At 55.8% G+C, this 20,758-nt stretch overlaps 1 protein-coding gene and 1 long non-coding RNA gene across 6 annotated transcripts; one reads left to right on the plus strand and one right to left on the minus strand.

Annotated features, from left to right (window-relative positions):
* Positions 1–368: 368 nt before the first annotated feature.
* Positions 369–19,087, plus strand: SIDT2 (SID1 transmembrane family member 2). 3 transcript variants are annotated; one of them, XM_024254731.3, is made up of 26 exons: positions 369–1,120; positions 3,088–3,209; positions 3,479–3,643; positions 3,732–3,777; positions 4,175–4,276; positions 4,379–4,462; positions 5,451–5,550; positions 5,747–5,812; positions 7,807–7,900; positions 8,262–8,314; positions 9,065–9,136; positions 9,315–9,386; positions 10,395–10,513; positions 10,856–10,929; positions 11,022–11,088; positions 11,638–11,711; positions 11,852–11,975; positions 12,315–12,432; positions 13,573–13,709; positions 13,949–14,057; positions 14,259–14,335; positions 14,505–14,551; positions 14,836–14,941; positions 15,516–15,626; positions 17,445–17,558; positions 17,647–19,087. In XM_024254731.3, exons 1-26 carry the CDS (start codon positions 938–940, stop codon positions 17,707–17,709), a joined length of 2,499 nt encoding a protein of 832 aa, XP_024110499.1. In that variant the 5' UTR covers positions 369–937; the 3' UTR covers positions 17,710–19,087. The 3 variants fall into 3 exon arrangements, with proteins under 3 accessions (XP_024110499.1, XP_024110498.1, XP_054381134.1); XM_024254730.3 differs by having other exon boundaries at positions 414–1,120; positions 17,445–19,087; XM_054525159.2 differs by lacking the exon at positions 369–1,120 and adding an exon at positions 1,148–2,350 and having other exon boundaries at positions 17,445–19,087.
* On the minus strand, positions 17,477–20,717 carry LOC134759432 (uncharacterized). 3 transcript variants are annotated; one of them, XR_010135566.1, is made up of 5 exons: positions 20,269–20,717; positions 19,964–20,082; positions 18,872–19,046; positions 18,650–18,788; positions 17,477–17,677 (listed from the first exon to the last, which is right to left on the minus strand). It is a non-coding gene; the product is annotated as an uncharacterized LOC134759432 (long non-coding RNA). The 3 variants fall into 3 exon arrangements; XR_010135564.1 differs by having other exon boundaries at positions 19,964–20,717; XR_010135565.1 differs by lacking the exon at positions 17,477–17,677 and having other exon boundaries at positions 18,129–18,788.
* Positions 20,718–20,758: the final 41 nt, after the last annotated feature.

Genomic DNA, 20,758 nt, shown 5'->3' on the forward strand with positions numbered 1-20,758 from the left:
TTCCGCCGGTAGGGCCACCGTCCTGTTTCCTAATCCTTCGAGTTTTTCATTTTTTAAGATCCCCGGAGAAAAAAATGGCCCAGGGATGGACGATGTTAGTTGTAAAGGTGGTGGTGGGGGTGGGGGAATGTTTGAGCAAAGGTAAGAGTTGTTCAGCAAGAACCCAACACTTGGCGATTCTTAACAGAACATCTGCCTATTCCAACGTGAGTTTCAGAGATGGTGAAAATCACGGGAGAGAGTTGGGTAGGAGTTGGAGAAGGCATTGCAGGCTTTCCCCTCCAGCTGGACAGCTGCAGCCCCTTTAAGGGCAAATGCGGGACCTGGTCCTTTAAATCTGTGTCAGTTTCCCCTGACGTCAGCGGGCGGGCCAGCAGCCCTGCTGTTTATCGCCCAGCGGCGCAGCTCACTTTCCAGTGTTCGTGCGTCGGGGCGGCGCGTCCGCCCGCCCTTAAAGGGCCAGCACCTCGGAAAACTCGCAGCCGCGCACGGCGTCGGGTAGCTACCACCTATCACGCCCCTCACTCTGCGACTCGCCTCCCTCCGCGGCCAGCCCCCGCCGCAGGCTCTTCCTCCCTCCCCTTTCCCGGCGTCTCCAGGCTCCCGGCAACCAGCCGCCCTCCTTCTCACGGCCCTGGCCCGGGGCTCCAGGATCTCAGGTCGTACTCAGCCCCTCGCGAGCTGGGACCCCCTTCCCGTAGCCCGCATCCCCTCCCTCCCCGACCCCTCCCGGCCACCCCCTCCCTTGCGGGGACCCTGGGAGCCTCTCCGGGGCTCTTGGGAGGGGACATTTCCTAATCTCAGGCCGGGGTTAAAGTTCTGGTCCTGGTGAGATGCTGGAAGCTGCGGCCGCAGCCGCAACCTGTCCCGGAGGTGTCCTGTCGCCTGTCGCCGTCGCCGCCGCCACCACCGCTGCCACTGCCGCCCTGCCGGGGCCATGTTCGCTCTGGGCTTGCCCTTCTTGGCGCTCTTGGTGGCCTCGGTCGAGAGCCATCTGGGGGTTCTGGGGCCCAAGAACGTCTCGCAGAAAGACGCCGAGTTTGAGCGCACCTACGTGGACGAGGTCAATAGCGAGCTGGTCAACATCTACACCTTCAACCATACTGTGACCCGCAACAGGGTGAGGGCTGGGGGCTGGGGGGCCAGAGGCGAGTGGGGAAGCCGACGAGGGCTAGGCGATTCTGCCGCCCCGCTACCCTTTTGGGAGGCCCCATGAACGAGCCGTCCTGCTGGGTTCCCAGTTTCCAGAACCACACTGGAGCCTCTTGACCAGTCCTCCTTCCTTTGCCACCAATGTTTCTCTGAAGCTCCAGCTGGGCAGTTTTTGAAGTTGGCTCATTCCCATCTTCTCTTCCACCCCCATTCTTCCATCAGTTGTGGTCTGAGCACACATGGCTTGCTCTCTACCCTAAACCCCAGAATCTGACAGCTCTGTGGGGTCTGGGTGGGAGAGGAAACAGGCTTATTACTGGGCTTGCCCAGAAAACCTCAGGGGAATGAGACTGGCCCAGAACTGAAAAGCTCTGTGCAGGCAAGTTACATCTCAGACTCCCCAGGGAGATGAATGCAGGGCTTCCCAGCCCTCTTCCTGCCTGGGAGAGCCAGCTGGCCTTGTAAATTGAGGGTGACAGAGGTTTTATAAGGCCAACTGCAAGTTGGGTGGGAAGAGAAGGGGAATTTGTCCACTGTGAAAAATCCACTTCACCCTGACTTCTCTTTGGTTTCTTCCCCAGCGGTGAGTCCCTGAGTTGGAATAGACACAGCTAGTGTGGGAAGTCTAGACCCCAGGCAGAGCTGAGATTGGGAGAATTCTTGCAACCTGGCTGTGTGATCTCGTGCCCGGGTCTCTTGCTCTCTCTCCATGACTGCCGTTTACTGGGAAGCAATGGAGTTGAGAATGGGGAATCTGATTTTTTTTCAGAACGGGGAGTGGTTTGGTTTCTATGGCAGGTCAGGATCTGCCCCCAGTGCCTGGTTCTCTGAAGTTTGATCTCTTTCTGCTTGGAGTCCTTTCTTCCTTTTTTTCCCATATCTAAAGGCACTGGAGAGCTGTGGTTTTTACTCTTTGGGGAAATGCTGCCCTAGGGCTTGGGTTTCAGCAGCCCAATAACAAGCATTCCAAGATCGATTTAGTTTTATTTTTCCCTTAAGCTCCCATTGTTTATATATGTTCCTTCATAGCTCCAAGGGTGAAGATCACTTTATCTTTTATTTTTTATTTGTTTTGAGACCAGTCTCACTCTGTTGCCCAGGCTGAAGTGCAGTTGCGTGATCTCAGCTCATTGCAACCTCCGCCTTCCGGGTTCAAGCGATTCTCCTGCCTCAGCCTCCCAAGTTGTTGAGATTACAGGTGCCTGCCACCATACCCAGCTAATTTTTGTATTTTTAGTAGAGATGGGGCTTCACCATGTTGGCCAGGTTAGTCTCAAACTCCTGACTTCAGGTGATCCTCCTGCCTTGGCCTCCCAAAGTGCTACAAGCATGAGCCACCGCACCCGGCTGTCATTTTATAGAGAGAGAAGTTGAGGCTTAGAGAAGTAAAGTGACTTCTCCACAGCCCTGTCTCTTGGTGGGAGCTAAGTATACAACATGGCCTTCAATACTTACCCCTCCTCATCCCCTCTGGGCTCTGGCTCCAGGTTAGTTGTTAACTAGAGCTTCTTGCTGGCTTCCTAGCTCACAGGAAGGTTGAGGAGCACTTCTTGCTCTCCTGTGTCTTCGTGTGTGGGGGTGTGTGTACACATTTGTGTGTGCAGGCCTGTGCATCCTGTGCACATGGATAGGAATGGGGTATCCTGGAGACTCCCAAGGCCTCCACCATGTTGCCTGGCAGAGGGCGAGACCCTGCGGTTGCTTGGGTCCTGCTGCCCTGCACATGTCTGCCGGCCAGGAGCTGCACTCAGCACAGGTCTTTCCTGGAGTCTGGGGGTTGTTCTGGCAGGAGAAGGGGCAGAGATGACTCCCTGGCCCGATCAAGATGGAGAAAGACCAAAGTAGCTGGCATGAAGGAGGGCAGGGCTCATAGTCTCTGGAGCCACGTGTCCCTGGTGGCAGAGGCTTGAGAGGCATTTCCATGTCGTTCTGCAGACAGAGGGCGTGCGTGTGTCTGTGAACGTCCTGAACAAGCAGAAGGGGGCGCCTTTGCTGTTTGTGGTCCGCCAGAAGGAGGCTGTGGTGTCCTTCCAGGTGCCCCTAATCCTGCGAGGGATGTGAGTAGGATCTGGGCGTCAGGGAAGCGGGGTGGCCTAGGCCAGTCCTTGGCTGGAGCCTCAACCAGGAGCCCCCCCATTTCTCCTCCCCTTTCCCTGGGCCATGAGGCTGGTCAACAGCACAAGGGCTGAGTCCTGCCAGCCGGGAGCTTGTGTACCTCTCAGGGAGGTGGTGGAGACCAGACCAGGGGAGGTGGGGCCTCGCTCCTCTGGAGGGGCAGGCCGGCTGGGACAGTGCTCACATCCTATCTCCCTGCTTCGGGACATAGGTTTCAGCGCAAGTACCTCTACCAAAAAGTGGAACGAACCCTGTGTCAGCCCCCCACCAAGAATGAGTCGGAGATTCAGTTCTTCTATGTGGATGTGTCCACCCTGTCGCCAGTCAACACCACATACCAGCTCCGGGTCAGCCGCATGGACGATTTTGTGCTCAGGTCTGCAGGGTGGGGCGAGGGGACCACGGGGGCTGGTTCTTCCCCAGGCTCTGGGAGTGACTGGTGGGGGCTCTTCTCTGCCCTGCAGGACTGGGGAGCAGTTCAGCTTCAATACCACAGCAGCACAGCCCCAGGTAACATCTCCCTGTTGATTGCTCGAGAGGAGAAATGGGGGAGCTTGAATATGAGAATGGGAGTGGTCAGCTGTCTTTGCTTGGCCTTTTGAATTGGCTGTTTTCTCCATGGAGGGCTCTCTGGAAACAGGAGCTCTGGCCCTGACATGGTGAGGGACAGACAGCATGGGACTGTGCAGAGACTCTCCGGCATTCCGCTGAGTGCCCTGCTGAGGTTGAAGGGAATGGTATACAGAGAAAGGGGCTGCTATGGTCAAGGCGTGTCTCCCCAGAGAGCCTCCGCTGCCCACCCCTCAGAGGATTCTGGGTCCTCGCTTATAGGGGACTATTCCCTTCTAGAGGGGCCAAGAGAGCATCCTCATGAGATGGGGCTCTCCCTTCCTTCCTGCACCCTCAGTACTTCAAGTATGAGTTCCCTGAAGGCGTGGACTCGGTAATTGTCAAGGTGACCTCCAACAAGGCCTTCCCCTGCTCAGTCATCTCCATCCAGGATGTGCTGGTAAGTTGCCTGCCCTTTTGCTCTTCCCCAGCAGGCAGCAGGGCTGCTAAAGAGAGGGGCAGGCCAGGTTCCCATCCATCTGCCTCTCCCGCCCCTCTGCAGTGTCCTGTCTATGACCTGGACAACAATGTAGCCTTCATCGGCATGTACCAGACGATGACCAAGAAGGCGGCCATCACTGTACAGGTAGGAAATGCACGTGGCCACGTGGGAGGTGTGGCTGGGCGATAAGCTGCGTAACTTTCCAAACTTGAGCTCTTCTTCCTCTGCCCATTCCTATCCTACACACGACTGAGTCTTTGGCCTTCCAGTCCCTGTGACTTTGAGTCCCCTGATATATATGAGAGTTGAACCATAATCCCAGTTGCTCTTGGGGATGGGAAAGAGTAGAGTACCCACTTCTGGCTGTCATACCTACTTCATTCATTGTAACAATAAGAGGGCCGAGCGCAGTGGCTTATTCCTGTAATCCCAGCACTTTGGGAGGCCAAGGTGGGCGGATCACCTGAGGTCAGGAGTTCAAGACCAGCCTGGCCAACAGGCTGAAACCCTGTCTCTACTAAAAATACAAAAAATTAGCCGGGCACGGAGGCGCATGCCTGTAATCCCAGCTACTCGGGAGGCTGAGTCAGGAGAATCACTTGAACCTGGGAGACGGAGGTTGCAGTGAGGCGAGATCGCACCACTGCACTCCAGCCTGGGCAAAAAGAGTGAAACTCTGTCTCAAGAACAAAAAAGGTCGGGCGTGGTGGCTCACGCCTGTAATCCCACACTTTGGGAGGCTGAGGCGGGCAGATCACCTGAGATCAGGTGTTCAAGACCAGCCTGGCCAACGTAGTGAAACCCCATCTCTACTAAAAATATAAAAATTAGCTGGGCATGGTGGTGGGCGCCTGTAATCCCAGCTACTTGGGAGGCTGAGGCAGGAGAATCGCTTGAACCCGGGAGGCGGAGGTTGCAGTGAGCTGAGATCATGCCATGGCACTCCAGCCTGGGCAACAGGAGCGAAACTCCGTCTCAAAAAAAAGAAAGGAATCTTTGTGAGGATTAAGTAAAATATATCTATGAAGAGTTTAGCATAATGTCTGGCCCCAGAACAAGTATTCAGAAAAGAATGATGATGATGATGATGATGATGATGATGATGATGATATTTATCATCATCATCCTGCAGCGCAAAGACTTCCCCAGCAACAGCTTTTATGTGGTGGTGGTGGTGAAGACCGAAGACCAAGCCTGCGGGGGCTCCCTGCCTTTCTACCCCTTCGTAGAAGGTACATTTTGTGCCATGGGCCTGGCTAGGGATGGGGAGGGCTTTGGTCACTTTCTGGGAGCAAGAAGAGCCTGCGTGGCTGATTGGTGGACCTGATAGGACATGGGTTTTTGGCTCCAGTCTCTCAAAGGCCTGGTCCCACTGACTCTAGCCAAGCTCCAGGCAACTAGTTTACCACTTTGACATTTTACTTCCAGATGAACCGGTTGATCAAGGGCACCGCCAGAAAACCCTGTCAGTGCTGGTGTCTCAAGCAGTCACATGTGAGTGCAGGTGGCTGAGTGGGGATGGACAAGCCTCTCTGGCTCCTCCTTTCAGACCTGGGATATAGGGTGTGCCCTGAAGTGGGTGATGAGGATGCAGATATGCTGGTGGGGTAGGAATGGGGAGTATTCTTGGCAGGCTTCTAGATGGGGAGGGCCGGGAGGTGAGTTCCAGTGTGATGTGGTACAGAGAGTTCATGACTAAAGATGGAAGAACTGAGGTCCAGTTCACTTTCTGCCACTTATCAGCAGTGTAACCTGATTGTAAGAAAGAGCTTTAATTTTGCTTTACCATAGTTATAATCTTATTTATTCTGAAGGATGTTTCTTAATCTCATATTCAGAAACATATCCTAATTTGTCATTGAAACACTGCTATAAGATTGAGTCTCAGTTTCCCTGTCTCTATAACAGAGGGAGTAAAATTTGTCCAGTTAATCTCACTAAGTTATGAGGGCTAGCACAAAATTAGCAGACAAAATTAGCAGGAAAGTACCAGGCCCCTACTCAGTGCTCAATAAATATTTACTGAATGATTAAATGGGGCCCTAAGGGACTGTGATAGGAGGGGAAAGAAGGTGCCTCTCTTTCTTTTTTTGGGATGGACTCTCGCTCTGTCACCCAGGCTGTAATGCAGTGGCAAGATCTCGACTCACTGCAATCTTCGCCTCCCAGGTTCAAATGATTCTCCTGCCTCAGCCTCCTGAGTTGCTGGGATTACAGGCACCTGCTGCCATGCCCAGCTAATTTTTGTATTTTTAGTAGAGACAGGGTTTCACCATGTTGGCCAGGCTGGTCTTGAACTCTTGACCTCAGGTGATCTGCCCACCTTGGCCTCCCAAAGTGTGGGATTACAGGTGTGAGCCACCGTGCCCAGCCAGAGGGTGCCTCTCTCTCTCTCTTTTTTTTTTTTTTTGAGATGGAGTCTTGCTCTGTTGCCCAGGCTGGAGTGCAGTGGCACAATCTCAGCTCACTGCAAGCTCCACCTCCTGGGTTCATGCCATTCTCCTGCCTCAGCTTCCCGAGTAGCTGGGACTACAGGTGCCCGCCACCATGCCTGGCTAATTTTTTGTATTTTTAGTAGAGAAGGGGTTTCACCTTCTCATGTTAGCTAGGATGGTCTCGATCTCCTGACCTCATGATCCACCTGCCTCAGCTCCCAAAGTGCTGAGATTACAGGCATGAGCCACTGTACCCGGCCAGGGTGCCTCTCTTACATGGATTATTTATTCAGCAAATATTTATGGAGCACTTCCTATATGCCAGGTGGTATGCTAAGGCAGCAGTCCTTGGTGGGGGCGGGGTCCTGTCTAGAGGAACAGGAGGCAGTTAAGAGCTGTGGTGAGCAAAGAACAGGTCACTGTGGAAATACAGGACAGAGAAAGCTTCCTAGAGGACGCAGTCCCTGAGCTGTGGTTTGAGGGTTAAGTCAAGGTGGAATTTTTGAGAGGCCAGGCACGGTGGCTCACACCTATAATCCCAGCACTTTGGGAGGCTGAGGCAGGGAAATTGCTTGAAGCCAGGAATTCAAGACCAGCCTGAGCAACATAGTGAGACCCAATCTCTATAAAAAATTAAAAAATGAGCCAGGCATGGTGGCACACATCTGTAGTCCCAGCTACTCAGGAGGCTGAGGTGGAAGGATGGAGCCTAGGAGTTGGAGGATACAGTGAGCTATGATCGTGCCACTGCACTCCAGCATGGGTAACAGAGTGAGCCCCCGTCTCACAAAAAAAAAAAAAAAAAAAAAAAAAAGAGAAGTGGAAGAGAAAGTTCTAGCCCAGGGAGCAACATGAGCAAAAATAGGAGTGTGTCAGAGTTTGGTGTATTAGAGGAACTGCCAGTTGTTCATACTGGCTGGGTAGGGCCTTACATTTGAGGGGAGAAGGGTGAGAGATTGGGTGGGGTGGAGGAGGACATGAAGGCCTTTGGGTGCCATGATGGGAGGTGGTGGAAGGTTTTGACCTGTCCACTTTCCTGTTTCCTCCTTGAAGCTGAGGCATATGTCAGTGGGATGCTCTTTTGCCTGGGTATATTTCTCTCCTTTTACCTGCTGACCGTCCTCCTGGCCTGCTGGGAGAACTGGAGGTAAAGTGGAACTGCTGGGCCCTCCCCTGGTCTGGGTGGGTTGGGCAGGTGTGTGGGGCAGATCACTTGGCAGGGTCTGAGCCAGCCTAGGGTAATCTACACCATCCATAGCAGATGATGGTGGGGCTGTTAGAGTCTGTGACCCATGAGCCTCTCTAGAAACCATCTCCTCCCCTCAACCTTCTTCCCAAGCAGGGAGATCCCATATTGCTCCCCAGCCTGTGAGGAACCCTGGGACAAAGGGTGGAGGACAGGGTCATAGGGATGAGAGTGGAGTGGAGAGGTAGAAGGAAAGCCAGCCCCATACAGATGGATCCTTGTCCTGTCCCATCTGGGTGGCCTGTGGGTTCTGTCCATGCAGGCAGAAGAAGAAGACCCTGCTGGTGGCCATTGACCGAGCCTGCCCAGAAAGCGGTACCTCCAGGGGGCCTGGGTGGGGCGGGCACAGTGTGCTTTGTGTTTTGCAGGGTAGTGGTGGATGGTGGATTGTTCCCTAAGGGGTTGGAGGAGGAAGGGCTGGGGGTTTCTGGATGTTCAGATTGGGATAACACTCCACAGATGGGAATGAGGCTGGGATATGATGTCCATGCACCCCTAACATGCACACCTCAGAGGCTGAGGCTGTCGCTTGGTTTATTCCATGTCTAGCGATGGTGTCTGCCTGCCTTGGGCAGTGCGGCCCACGCTCTCTGGGATTATTAACCTTTCCTTCTCTCTCTCTTCCACCCCTCCCTCTCTTTCTGTCCTCCCTCCTGCGTGGGACCTTCTCTCTTAGCTTCTCTCCTTGGTAAGCTCCAGGTGCTGTGGGCAGAGGAGCTGGAGTCCAGAGTAGGGGAGGAAGGGTGGAGCACAGGGCTGTCTGGAGGGCTCGTGGGCGGGTCAGATGTTGTCTTTGTTGCTGGTAACTTAGATGTGCCTGTTCTTGAACTTTCTCTCTCCTTAGGGAAGACAAAGGGTGGCGCTGTTTCCATGGGAGAGGCAGGCAGGGGGCTGGGGCGGGTGGTGGTGGCAGCAGTGGGGTGTGTTTGCCTGGATAGGTGCTGCTTCTCGTCTGTTGGCATGGCCTCCTTGTGGCTGTCTTCTCTGGACCTTTCTTTGTTCTTTTCCCTGGCTCTAGGCCTCTCTTTTCGTCCAGTGCTAACAGACCTTGACTTCTCATTGCAGGTCACCCTCGAGTCCTGGCTGATTCTTTTCCTGGCAGTTCCCCTTATGAGGGTTACAACTATGGCTCCTTTGGTATGTGTCAAAGCCAGCACCGTGCTTGCGGGGGACATGACCTTGTCTCCTTAGGCCACCACCTCCGAGGCGGTAAAGTGGGAGCCATCTCCTCCAGTCCCCACACCCTCTGCAGATGCTCAGAGCCCCTTTCCCTGCGGCCTCTCCTTCCCGCCTCACCACTGATCGTTCCCCGCAGAGAATGTGTCTGGATCTACTGATGGTCTGGTTGACAGCGCTGGCACTGGGGACCTCTCTTATGGTTACCAGGGTGAGTGGGCCAGGCTGGGAGGGGCTGTGTGGTACAGGCTGGTGTTGTCTGGGTAAAATGTCACGGTGGGCGGTTGCGTCTTCTGCCAGATGCTGGAACCTGGGAAGGGCCTGCTGTTTTCCTAACCCGTCTCTTCCCTCATCCCCTCCTCCTTGGCCCCAGTTCCCTGGTAACTTTCCCTTTCCTTTGAAGGGCACGACCAGTTCAAGCGGCGCCTCCCCTCTGGCCAGATGCGGCAGCTGTGCCTTCCCATGGGTAGACCTGGGGTGGGGGTAGGGCTGTTTTGCCAATCAGTGCCTGCCGGCTCCAGTTGACTGCCGGCTCCGGGGCCAGAAAGATTCTATGTGCATGGCTTCCCCATGTAATTCCAGTAATTGCCCGCTCTTGTGTCTTCTGAGATAGCAGCAGCGCACAGGCTCCTTTGGCTGGCAGGCTGGCGCCTCTCCTCCCTCCAGGCTGGACGTTCTAGTTTATCGTCTGCGTTGCCAGTGCCCTCACTCCCTGGCCTGCTAGGGGAGGGCTCACAGGCATGGAGGTCACATTCTGGCCTCTGGATAAAGGAGAAATACTCTTTCTGCACCCCAGGCCCACTGGGTCTTTAACCCAGTGGCAGCCAAGGCAGTGTCTTCTCAGAACCCACAGGGCTGGGCACCCTTGAATCAGCATGACTTGCCGAGTTCAATCCTGTTGTTTGTGTCTGCTGCCTGGGGTCTGCTCAGTGTCCTGGCCTGGGAGGCCCTAGCCCATGAGGGGTGCCAGGAACAGAGCAAAGCTAGAGCGGCCCCTGTGTGGTGGCCTTTTCTAGAGTCTACCATCATCCCCCAGGACTTAGGAGCACCTGATGTCTCCTCCCAGCTCCTGAGCCCACCTCCACCCCAACTCTGAGCCCTAGCCCACAATTTGCCTCTTCCCTACTGCTTAATAATTGTTATAATTGCCTCAGATGGGCGAGGGCCACTGTGGGTTTTGTGTCCACCAGTGCAACCCCTCCCTCCCTGCCCTTTCTAGGCCGCTCCTTTGAACCTGTGGGTACTCGGCCCCGAGTGGACTCTATGAGCTCTGTGGAGGAGGATGACTACGACACATTGACCGACATCGATTCCGACAAGAATGTCATTCGTACCAAGGTCTGACCCGTGGGCCTGGCCTGGTCAGGCGTTTCCCGAGAAAGGGACATTCTGTGTTCCCGCCCCAGCATGTTCCCACTGATGTGGCATTTAGGGAAGCAGAAGGAAGGGGCTCAGCTGGGGCAGGGCAGATGCTGGGGAAGCTAACTTGACCTCCAACCCCTTCCGGCCTGATTGGCCAAACACTCTTGATCTAAGCGGCTGCAGCAGTGGGATGGCCTTGAACCCTGCCCACCTGAATTTGGCCCTGTCTGAGGGAGGCCCCTCTTGTCCACCTCTTAACCTGGGGTAGGGAGCTTCTCCCGAGTAGCAGTAATGGGGCTGATTCCAGCTTCTCCCCAGCAATACCTCTATGTGGCTGACCTGGCACGGAAGGACAAGCGTGTTCTGCGGAAAAAGTACCAGATTTACTTCTGGTGAGCGGGCCGAGTGGCTGGGACTCTGCTGTTGGTGGGTGTGTGGCGGCCTTGGGTGCCACCCGCCTCACTGCCACCCTCCTGCTCCGCAGGAACATTGCCACCATTGCTGTCTTCTATGCCCTTCCTGTGGTGCAGCTGGTGATCACCTACCAGACGGTGAGAGGGCGGGGCGGGTTCACCTTTCCCACAGCCTAGGACACCGCCCCAAAGTGCAGAGTCTCCCAGCCTGGGGCCCTGGTGTTCCATCACAGGACCTGGGTTCAGATCCCAGCTCTGCCTTCCCAGCCGAGTGACCCAGGGCAAATCACATAACCTCCCAGCCCTGAGTGTCAGTTTCTTCATCTGCAAAATGGGAGCAGCCCGCATTAAAGATAGCCCCTCCCTGCTTTCTTGTGCGGATTATGAAACCAAAGTCCTGGGGCTTTGTAAGCATCAGTTTCCCTTCCCTTTTCTCTGTCCCATGGGGCAAGAACTTCCATCACGGTCATGCCTCAGGGTTTTCAGCCACGCCTAATGAGAGGGGACAGCGACTGTGCTGCTTGGCATCCATGTTCTCAGAAGGAGCACGTGCCTGCGGTGCTGTGTATTCCCACCTGCTAGCTGTGGTGGCACTTGCTCTTTTTGGCCAAAGGGGCCTGGGTGGCGGGACGTGGGCTGAGTTGAGTGTGACAACAGACCCACTCCCTGTCCCTGCTCCTGCTACAGGTGGTGAATGTCACAGGGAATCAGGACATCTGCTACTACAACTTCCTCTGCGCCCACCCACTGGGCAATCTCAGGTGGGGGTCATGCTGGGAGGCCCCTTGTCCAGGCCAAGGGTGAAATGGGGCAGGGCCTGGGGCTTTGCAATGCCCGCCTGGGCTAGGGAAGAGGCCTGGGTGTGAGTCCCAAGCAGTCCGCCTTGTGTTGCCCCTTCTAGCGCCTTCAACAACATCCTCAGCAACCTGGGGTACATCCTGCTGGGGCTGCTTTTCCTGCTCATCATCCTGCAACGGGAGATCAACCACAACCGGGCCCTGCTGCGCAACGACCTCTATGCCCTGGTGAGGGAGCACCTGCCTGCCTGCCGCAGCCTCAGCTCCAGCACAGACCTCAAGCCTTGGCTCCAGGACACCCTTTTGGGCAGGCCTGGCCGTGCCTTCCCCAGCTCTCCCCTCCCCAGTTCTGTCTGGCCCACCCCATCCAGCCCAGCCTGCCCCACCCTGCCCTGCCCTCCCTTGCCAGCCTGCCCAGGCCAGCCCACTCCTGCACACCCACACTCGACACACACCCCACCCCTTTTCCTCTTCCACTCCTCTTAGCGTCCCTCTTTTGGGTCCCTTCTTCCCTTTCTGCCTCACTTCCTCCCTCCCTTCCCTTCTCCTTCTCTCTCTCTCTAACAGGAATGTGGGATCCCCAAACACTTTGGACTGTTCTACGCCATGGGCACAGCCCTGATGATGGAGGGGCTGCTCAGTGCTTGCTATCATGTGTGCCCCAACTATACCAATTTCCAGTTTGGTGAGTGGGGCCTCCTTCTTTTCTGGCTTAACCTACAGCAGGGACCTGGCTGAGTCTTTCACCATCCCCAAGTCACCCACAGGGATCGCTAAGACAGCCCTGTAGGAAACTCCAAGGCTGGCGTGCCTGGGTGTGCACACATCCTAGCCTATGGAACATGGGCACCTAGATGCTGCTTCATTCGTCTGTCAAGCTATTCCTATGTAAAGGCATGTGCCGCACTGAAGAAAACAGGATAATTAAGAAGGGGGCCCTGGCCGGGCGCCGTGGCTCACGCCTGTAATCCCAGCACTTTGGGAGGCCGAGGCAGATGGATCACGAGGTCAGGAGATCGAGACCATCCTGGCTAACACGGTGAAACCCCATCTCTACTAAAAATACAAAAAATTAGCCGGGCAAAGTGGCAGGCACCTGTAGTCCCAGCTGCTTGGGAGGCTGAGGCAGGAAAATGGCATGAAGCCGGGAGGCAGAGTTTGCAGTGAGCCAAGATTGCGCCACTGCGCTCCAGCCTGGGCAATAGAGCGAGACTCCGTCTCAAAAAAAAAAAAAAAGAAGGGGACCCTGGCTGGGCACGGTGGCTCATGCCTGTAATCCTAGCACTTTGGGAGGCTGAGGCGGGGGGATCGCCCGAGGTGGGGAGTTTGAGATCAGCCTGGCCAACATGGTGAAACCCCATCTCTACTAAAAACGCAAAAATTAGCTGGGTGTGGTGGTGCACGCCTGTAATCCCAGGTACTCGGTGGGGCTGAGGCAGGAGAATTGCTTGAGCCCGGGAAGCAGAGGTTGCAGTGAGCCGAGATCCCGCCATTGCACGCCAGCCTGGGCGACAGAGTGAGACTCTGTCTCCAAAAAAATAAAAGGGGGTCCCTGATCTCAGGGTGCTCACAGACTAAGACACAGACCAAGTTGTCCCTGTCTTCAGGAGATGTCAGACTCTGGGTGACGGCCAGTGGGGTTGCAGTGTGATGTGGCAGGTACAACTAAGGAACTGAAGTTCAAGTGCCACCCCGCCACCAGCTCACTCCATGGCCGTGGCAAGGCACCAGGGCTCTCTCTTCCTCTGGGATTGTTGGGGCCAGGAGTTCTCTGCTGGGGCTTGGTGGCCATTTCTGCAGCTCCCTTCCGTGTCCCTCATCCTAGACACATCGTTCATGTACATGATCGCCGGACTCTGCATGCTGAAGCTCTACCAGAAGCGGCACCCGGACATCAATGCCAGTGCCTACAGTGCCTATGCCTGCCTGGCCATTGTCATCTTCTTCTCTGTGCTGGGCGTGGTGAGGGCCTGACCTGCTCTGCTCAACCTGTATGATAGGAAAGGTGCACGTGCGTTCAGACACGTAGTGCACACCCTCCACCACCTCCTGCATGAGAGATTCCTGCTCCTCCCCTGAGATGCCTTCCTGGGCCCCTCTCAGAGTCCCAGCCTGGCTGAGCAGCGAGCCCCAGGAAGGGTGGGCCATCCGAGCCACTTCCCTCTGCACCCTCACCGCTGCCCTTGGTGGCCTCCCGACAGGTCTTTGGCAAAGGGAACACGGCGTTCTGGATCGTCTTCTCCATCATTCACATCATCGCCACCCTGCTTCTCAGCACGCAGCTCTATTACATGGGCCGCTGGAAACTGGGTAAGGGCACGCCCGGGGCAGGGCCTGGGGGGCCTCGGGAACCTGGATGCATGGGAGACGCTCAGGTTCTGTCTTCTTGGGGGCCCTGGAGTCACTGGGTGAGGAATTAGATCAGGCCTGGGCTCCTCAGCTGGCACATCCCAGGGGTCCAGCAAAGGAGGGTGCCCCGTGCCTGTCAGCACCACTCCCTTCTCTTTGCAGACTCGGGGATCTTCCGCCGCATCCTCCATGTGCTCTACACAGACTGCATCCGGCAGTGCAGCGGGCCGCTCTACGTGGTACCTGCCTGGTTCCCCTGCTCCATTCTCCACATCTCCTTTCTTCCCTCTGATGGGGGAGCGGGGCTGGGCTGAGGACCCAGGGGAGAGTGGGGACCAGCTGGCTGGGCCTTCTTCCACCACCCTCCCTGCCCCTGCCCTCAGTCCCTGTGTCCCTGCTTCCCTCCAGGACCGCATGGTGCTGCTGGTCATGGGCAACGTCATCAACTGGTCGCTGTGAGTATGGTCAGCGGTAGTGGCCTGGCTGGGTGGACAGCTGGGAACTTGGTCAGCCACTGGCTGCCTTGGGGGCTGAGGACAACTTCCAAATGTTGGGCATAAGACATGGGGGCTAAGAGAGGTCTTGGCCTCTCTTCTCTCTCAGCATCTGGGCTTCTAGACTCTTCTGTGGGCTTCTGAACACAGCCCAACATCATAATAAAACATGGCGGGGCAGGGAAGGAAGAGCACTTCCTTGCCCTTGGCCTTCCTGCTTCACCATCCTTCGTCCCTCTTGCCAGGGCTGCCTATGGGCTTATCATGCGCCCCAATGATTTCGCCTCCTACTTGTTGGCCATTGGCATTTGCAACCTGCTCCTTTACTTCGCCTTCTACATCATTATGAAGGTGAGTGGGGCTGGCCAAGCCCCCTCTGTCAGCTGCTCTGCTATCTGGGGAGAGATGGGCCCGGCAGCACTGAGGGGCAGTGAGAAGTTTTCTGTCCCGTCTTTGCTGGTTGCGGAGGGGAGAGGCGAAAGCCTCTTGCATGGGCCCCTGGGAGCCAACTGCAGCCCAAAGACCATTTACTGAGCCCCTTCCAAGGGCCCTTGAAACAGGTGGCATTTTAGGCTGCAGTTGTAAGTGCCCCTTTCCATGCAGAAGGGGCTGAGGGGAGGTAGGGTGTGGGCCTCTCAGGATCAGGTGCTTCCCCAGAAACCATCCTGCCTTCCAATCTGATTGGAGCCCCCTGCTCCAGTACACTGTCCCGACACAGGGTTCTGGATACATGGAGGCCAGGTGGGGTGGACATCGGGGTGGTGGCAGGTTGAGCTCTGTGGTTGTGTGGAATGGTATGAATCCAAGGAGCAGTCCTGAAGGCCTGGGAGGCCATGAGGAAAGAGAATCTGGGAAGGCTGGGTGGGACAGCGGTGTGGGATAGGGGTAAGCCCTCAGACTGCTGTCCCTGCCTGGCCCCTCCCAGCTCCGGAGTGGGGAAAGGATCAAGCTCATCCCCCTGCTCTGCATCGTTTGCACCTCCGTGGTCTGGGGCTTCGCACTCTTCTTCTTCTTCCAGGGACTCAGCACCTGGCAGGTGAGCACTCACCCACAGGCTCCTTGTGAGCCAACAAGTGCCCAGTCCTCTTTTTAAACATCGGGGCTGGGCCTGGGATTACCTGTAATCCCAGCATGTTGGGAAGCTGAGGCAGGAGGATCACTTGAGGCGTTCAAGACCAGCCTGGGCAATATAGTAAGAACCCGTCTCTACAAAAAATAAAAAAATAAAAATAAAAAAATTAGCCTGGCATGGTGGCATTCACCAGTAGTCCTAGCTACCCCAGAAGCGGAGGCAAGAAGATAGCCTGTGCAGGAGTTCCAGGCTGCAGTGAGCCGAGATCGCACCATTGCACTCTAGCCTGGACGATAGACCACGTCTCTAAAAAAAAAATTTTAAACATCATTTGGGGACACCTACCATAGGCCAACACTGTCATAGCGGCTTCCCCAGTTAATCCTCCTAGCATTCCAGCCTGGAGATAGCTCCAGTTTACTTATGAGACAGATGAGGCTCAGAGAGGCCAAGTGACTTCCCCAGGGCACATAGCCAGTGAGTGGCACAGCTGGCATTTGAAACCAGCAAGGCTTAGCTCTCTTCTCTGCCTTGCAGGACACCTACTACGTGTCAGGCTTTAATTCTGGGAATAGAACTAAGTCTGACATGGTCTCTGAGGGACTCATAAACTAGCCGAAGAGGGCTAGAAGGACTATTGGTGCATGACTGTTAGTGCTGTTTACGATGTGATACATGAAATGAAGGGCACAGGCAAGACGGGACAGGGGACTAACGGGTCTCTCCGAGTTAGGAGTCCAGGAAAACTTCCTGGAAGAAGTGGGCCTTGTTCTGGGCTATAAAAGTCTTGGGTGAGGGGGTCTGGGCACAGTGGCTCACGCCTGTAATCCCAGCACTTTGGGAGGCCGAAGTGGGCGGATCACGAGGTCAAGAGATCAAGACCATCCTGGCCAACATGGTGAAACCCCATCTCTAGTAAAAATACAAAAGTTAGCTGGGCGTGGTGGCGGGCACCTGTAGTCTCAGCTACTCGGGAGGCTGAGACAGGAGATTGCTTGAACCCGGGAGGTGGAGGTTGCCGTGAGCCGAGATCTCTCCACTGCACTCCAGCCTGGCAACAGAGCAAGACTCTGTCTCAAAAAAAAAAAACAAAAAAGTCTTGGGTAATGGGGAAGAGCCCCATGGCCCAGACCTACTGTGACCTTAGTAATGATACAGGGGCAGATTTGGAGGTCAGTGAATGCACTCATTTGGGAGCCAAGCAGACTGTGAGCTCCCTGAGGGTGGGGCAGGTCTTGGTTATGTCTGTGGCCTCAGCATGTAGCACAGACAGACACAGCCTGGATGAGCTTATGGATGAGCTCTATGAGTAGAGCAGGGAGGACCTTGAGTGCTACAGGTTATGGCTACTGTCCCGGAGCAGGGGTGTGACCTGACAGTAGTGCTTTGGAAAAAACAACGAGCCTGCAGAAAGATTAGACCACGGGCGGAGTCCAAGGCCGGGAAGTGGGTGAGAAGGCCTTCTGCCATCTCTGAGCTGAAGGCCTTCAAGGTTGTTGCAACCCTGTGCTCTTAGGTCAAGGGAAGAGAATCAGAAGGAAGGAGGAGGGTAAGAGTGAAAGAAAGGAGAAGAGAAGCCAGTGAACTCAGGGAGAAGTTTGTAACCAAAGGCCATTTCTTAGATCGGGAAGGGGTGGGGACGAGGAAAAGGGACAGGTCAGAATTGCTGCTGTCCTGCCTGGGGCTGGAGAGAGGGGTGCCCAGGAGCAAGATGGCAGATGGGTCTGGCCCTTGCCGTGCCAGAGCAGGGTCATTCGGCAGTTTTTCTTGTTGCTCCCCAAGAAAACCCCTGCGGAGTCGAGGGAGCACAACCGGGACTGCATCCTCCTCGATTTCTTTGACGACCATGACATCTGGCACTTCCTCTCCTCCATCGCCATGTTTGGGTCCTTCCTGGTAAGCGGGCCTCCTGGCCGAGCCGAGTGGATACGTGAAGGTAGCAGCTGCCTCCTTCTCTGTGGCTGATCTGGCGTCCACCCCCCAGGTGTTGCTGACACTGGATGACGACCTGGATACTGTGCAGCGGGACAAGATCTATGTCTTCTAGCAGGAGCTGGGCCCTTTGCTTCACCTCAAGGGGCCCTGAGCTCCTTTGTGTCATAGACCGGGCACTCTGTCGTGCTGTGGGGATGAGTCCCAGCACCGTTGCCCAGCACTGGATGGCAGCAGGACAGCCAGGTCTAGCTTAGGCTTGGCCTGGGACAGCCATGGGGTGGCATGGAGCCTTGCAGCTGCCCTCTGCCAAGGAGGAGGCCTGCTGCCCTGGAACCCCCAGATGTTGGCCAAATTGCTGCTTTCTTCTGTGTTGGGGCCTTCCATGGGCCCCTGTCCTTTGGCTCTCCATTTGTCCCTCTGCAAGAGGAAGGATGGAAGGGACACCCTCCCCATTTCATGCCTTGCATTTTGCCCGTCCTCCTCCCCACAATGCCCCAGCCTGGGACCTAAGGGCCCTTTTTCCTCCCATACTCCCGCTCCAGGGCCTAGTCTGGGGCCTGAATCTCTGTCCTGTATCAGGGCCCCAGTTCTCTTTGGGGCTGTCCCTGGCTGCCATCACTGCCCATTCCAGTCAGTCAGGATGGATGGGGGTATGAGATTTTGGGAGTTGGCCAGCTGGTGCCAGACTTTTGGTGCTAAGGCCTGCAAGGGGCCCGGGGCAGTGCGTACTCTCTTCCCTCTGACCTGTGCTCAGGGCTGGCTCTCTAGCAATGCGCTCAGCCCAATTTGAGAACCGCCTTCTGATTCAAGAGGCTGAATTCAGAGGTCACCTCTTCGTCCCATCAGCCCCCAGACTGATGCCAGCACCAGGACTGGAGGGAGAAGCGCCTCACCCCTTCCCTTCCTTCTTTCCAGGCCCTTAGTCCTGCCAAACCCCAGCTGGGGGCCTTTCAGTGCCATTGACGCTGCCCAAGAATGTCCAGGGGCAAAGGAGGGATGATACAGAGTTCAGCCCATTCTGCCTCCACAGCTGTGGGCACCCCAGTGCCTACCTTAGAAAGGGGCTTCAGGAAGGGATGTGCTGTTTCCCTCTACGTGCCCAGTCCTAGCCTCGCTCTAGGACCCGGGGCTGGCTTCTGAGTTTCCGTCCAGTCTTCAGCCAAGTTCTGTGTTAGTCACGCACACACACACCTATGAAACCTTGGAGTTTACAAAGAGTTGCCCCAGCTCTGGGCGCCCTGGCCACCCTGGTCCTTGGATCCCCTTCGTCCCACCTGGTCCACTCCAGATGCCGAGGATGGGGGAGCTCAGGCGGGGCCTCTGCCTTGGTGATGGGAATGTGTTTTTCTCCCAAACTTGTTTTTATAGCTCTGCTTGAAGGGCTGGGAGATGAGGTGGGTCTGGATCTTTTCTCAGAGCATCTCCATGCTATGGTTGCATTTCCGTTTTCTATGAATGAGTTTGCATTCAATAAACAACCAGACACAGTTCTTGGGGCGCTTGTTTGCACTCCCTCTCTGGGTGGAGCTGTTGAGGATGAGGGGAGAGGCGGAGGTCTTCCATTTCCCCTTTCTTCAAGCCATGGCCCTACTGGGAACTGCAGCTGCTTGATTCTCCCGTTTTTCTTGTCCCTCTAGCAACAGCATTAATTCAGTAAACATTTACCGGGGCACTGTGCCGGACAAAGGCCGGTTCCCGGAAAAGCCTTTCCCACGCCATCCCACTGCAGACATCCCTCCTTACCTCCCCAGGAACAGCAGTCTCTGCCCACCTGGCCCCGCCCACCAGACTGAGGCTCGCTTCACCTCTGACCTAAGCGCCCCCCAGCTCACCAGGCCACAGGCCCAGGCAGTGCTCCCTGATGGGGCGTTTATAATCTGCTCAGCGTGCAGGCCGAGGCAGGAGGGTGATGGAAGCTGGGCAGGCTCCAAGAGGAGGGAGTTTTGATATGTCCCTGAAAGATTCATTTAGACTTCAGTTGGCTAAGGAGGACATGATTTGGGGGCCAAGGAATCTGGTGAATTCAGAACACAACCAGAGGACTGCAGGGTCAGGGATGGAGGAGTGGGCTTTCCCCTCGCCAGGGCCCCACTCCTCTTCTTGCTTTTCCTGCCGGTGCCACTGGGAGGTGCTATGGCTGTGCCTCCCCTGGGCTCTGGAGCACGTCCGGTTGCAGTGGACAGAACTGCGGAGGCGGGCCCCTCCTCTGCCAGGCCTGGCAGCCCCCTCCTAGGGCCTTGTTTGGCTAGGGGTGGTGCCAGGTGTGGCAGTGTGTGTGTAGCGGAGAGTGTTAGGTCTTCCCTACCAGGTGCCCTTGCAGGGGAGTGCCACAGCAGGCAGTCCAGGGATCCCACTTTTAGTCTTACCTTTTTAACCTCTTATCTCTCCCCAAGATCCCTGAAGCCAGGTACAAGCAAGATGAGAGTGGGTTATCTCTGTGGAGTGACAGAGGCTGGTCTGTTTTCCAGGCTGGTAGGGACTGTTCCTAAAGGGAGGAAGGGATGATACCAGCCTCTGGAGCCTCTTGCTCCTGCGTTAGTGTCTCAGGCCCTGTCAGGCCTGAGAGACCCTCTTATTGACACTGCCCACTGGATGGGGACCGGAGTTGGACTCAGCTTCTGCTGAACCCTCAAATCCCAGCCCCAACTAAAGCATATAACTCAAGACCTACCTGCACTGAAAGCTCTTCTCAACCTGAGCAGGGTGGTACAATTGAAAGGGTGGGTCTCATCACCTCTCCTGCACCCACGGGGGTCGGCAGGGGTGCGAAGGATCTGCCACTCACCATTCACCATGTGGCCTTGAGGAAGACACACTCGGGGCCTCAGTTTCCTCATCTGTAAACTGGGGATGTAATTACACCCTCACACTGTAGCTGTGAGTATTCAATGAGAGCACTGCAAAGGGCCTGGTGTGGAGTAGGTCCTCAGGAAAGGTTGGATCCCATGTTCCATCAGAGCTAAAAGCCCCAGGAGGAGAGGGTGGCTGGTTTGTCCCCACAAACCCCTGGGATTCCCGGCTCCCCAGCCCCTTGCCCCTCTCTCCAGCCAGACTTTATTGAACTCCCCCTCTTCTCAAACTTGGGGCCAGAGAACAGTGAAGTAGGAGCAGCTGTAAGTCCGGGCAGGGTCCTGTCCATAAAAGGCTTTTCCCGGGCCGGC

This window comes from Pongo abelii, chromosome 9, assembly GCF_028885655.2.
Source record: "Pongo abelii isolate AG06213 chromosome 9, NHGRI_mPonAbe1-v2.0_pri, whole genome shotgun sequence".
Taxonomy (NCBI): Eukaryota; Metazoa; Chordata; class Mammalia; order Primates; family Hominidae; genus Pongo; species Pongo abelii.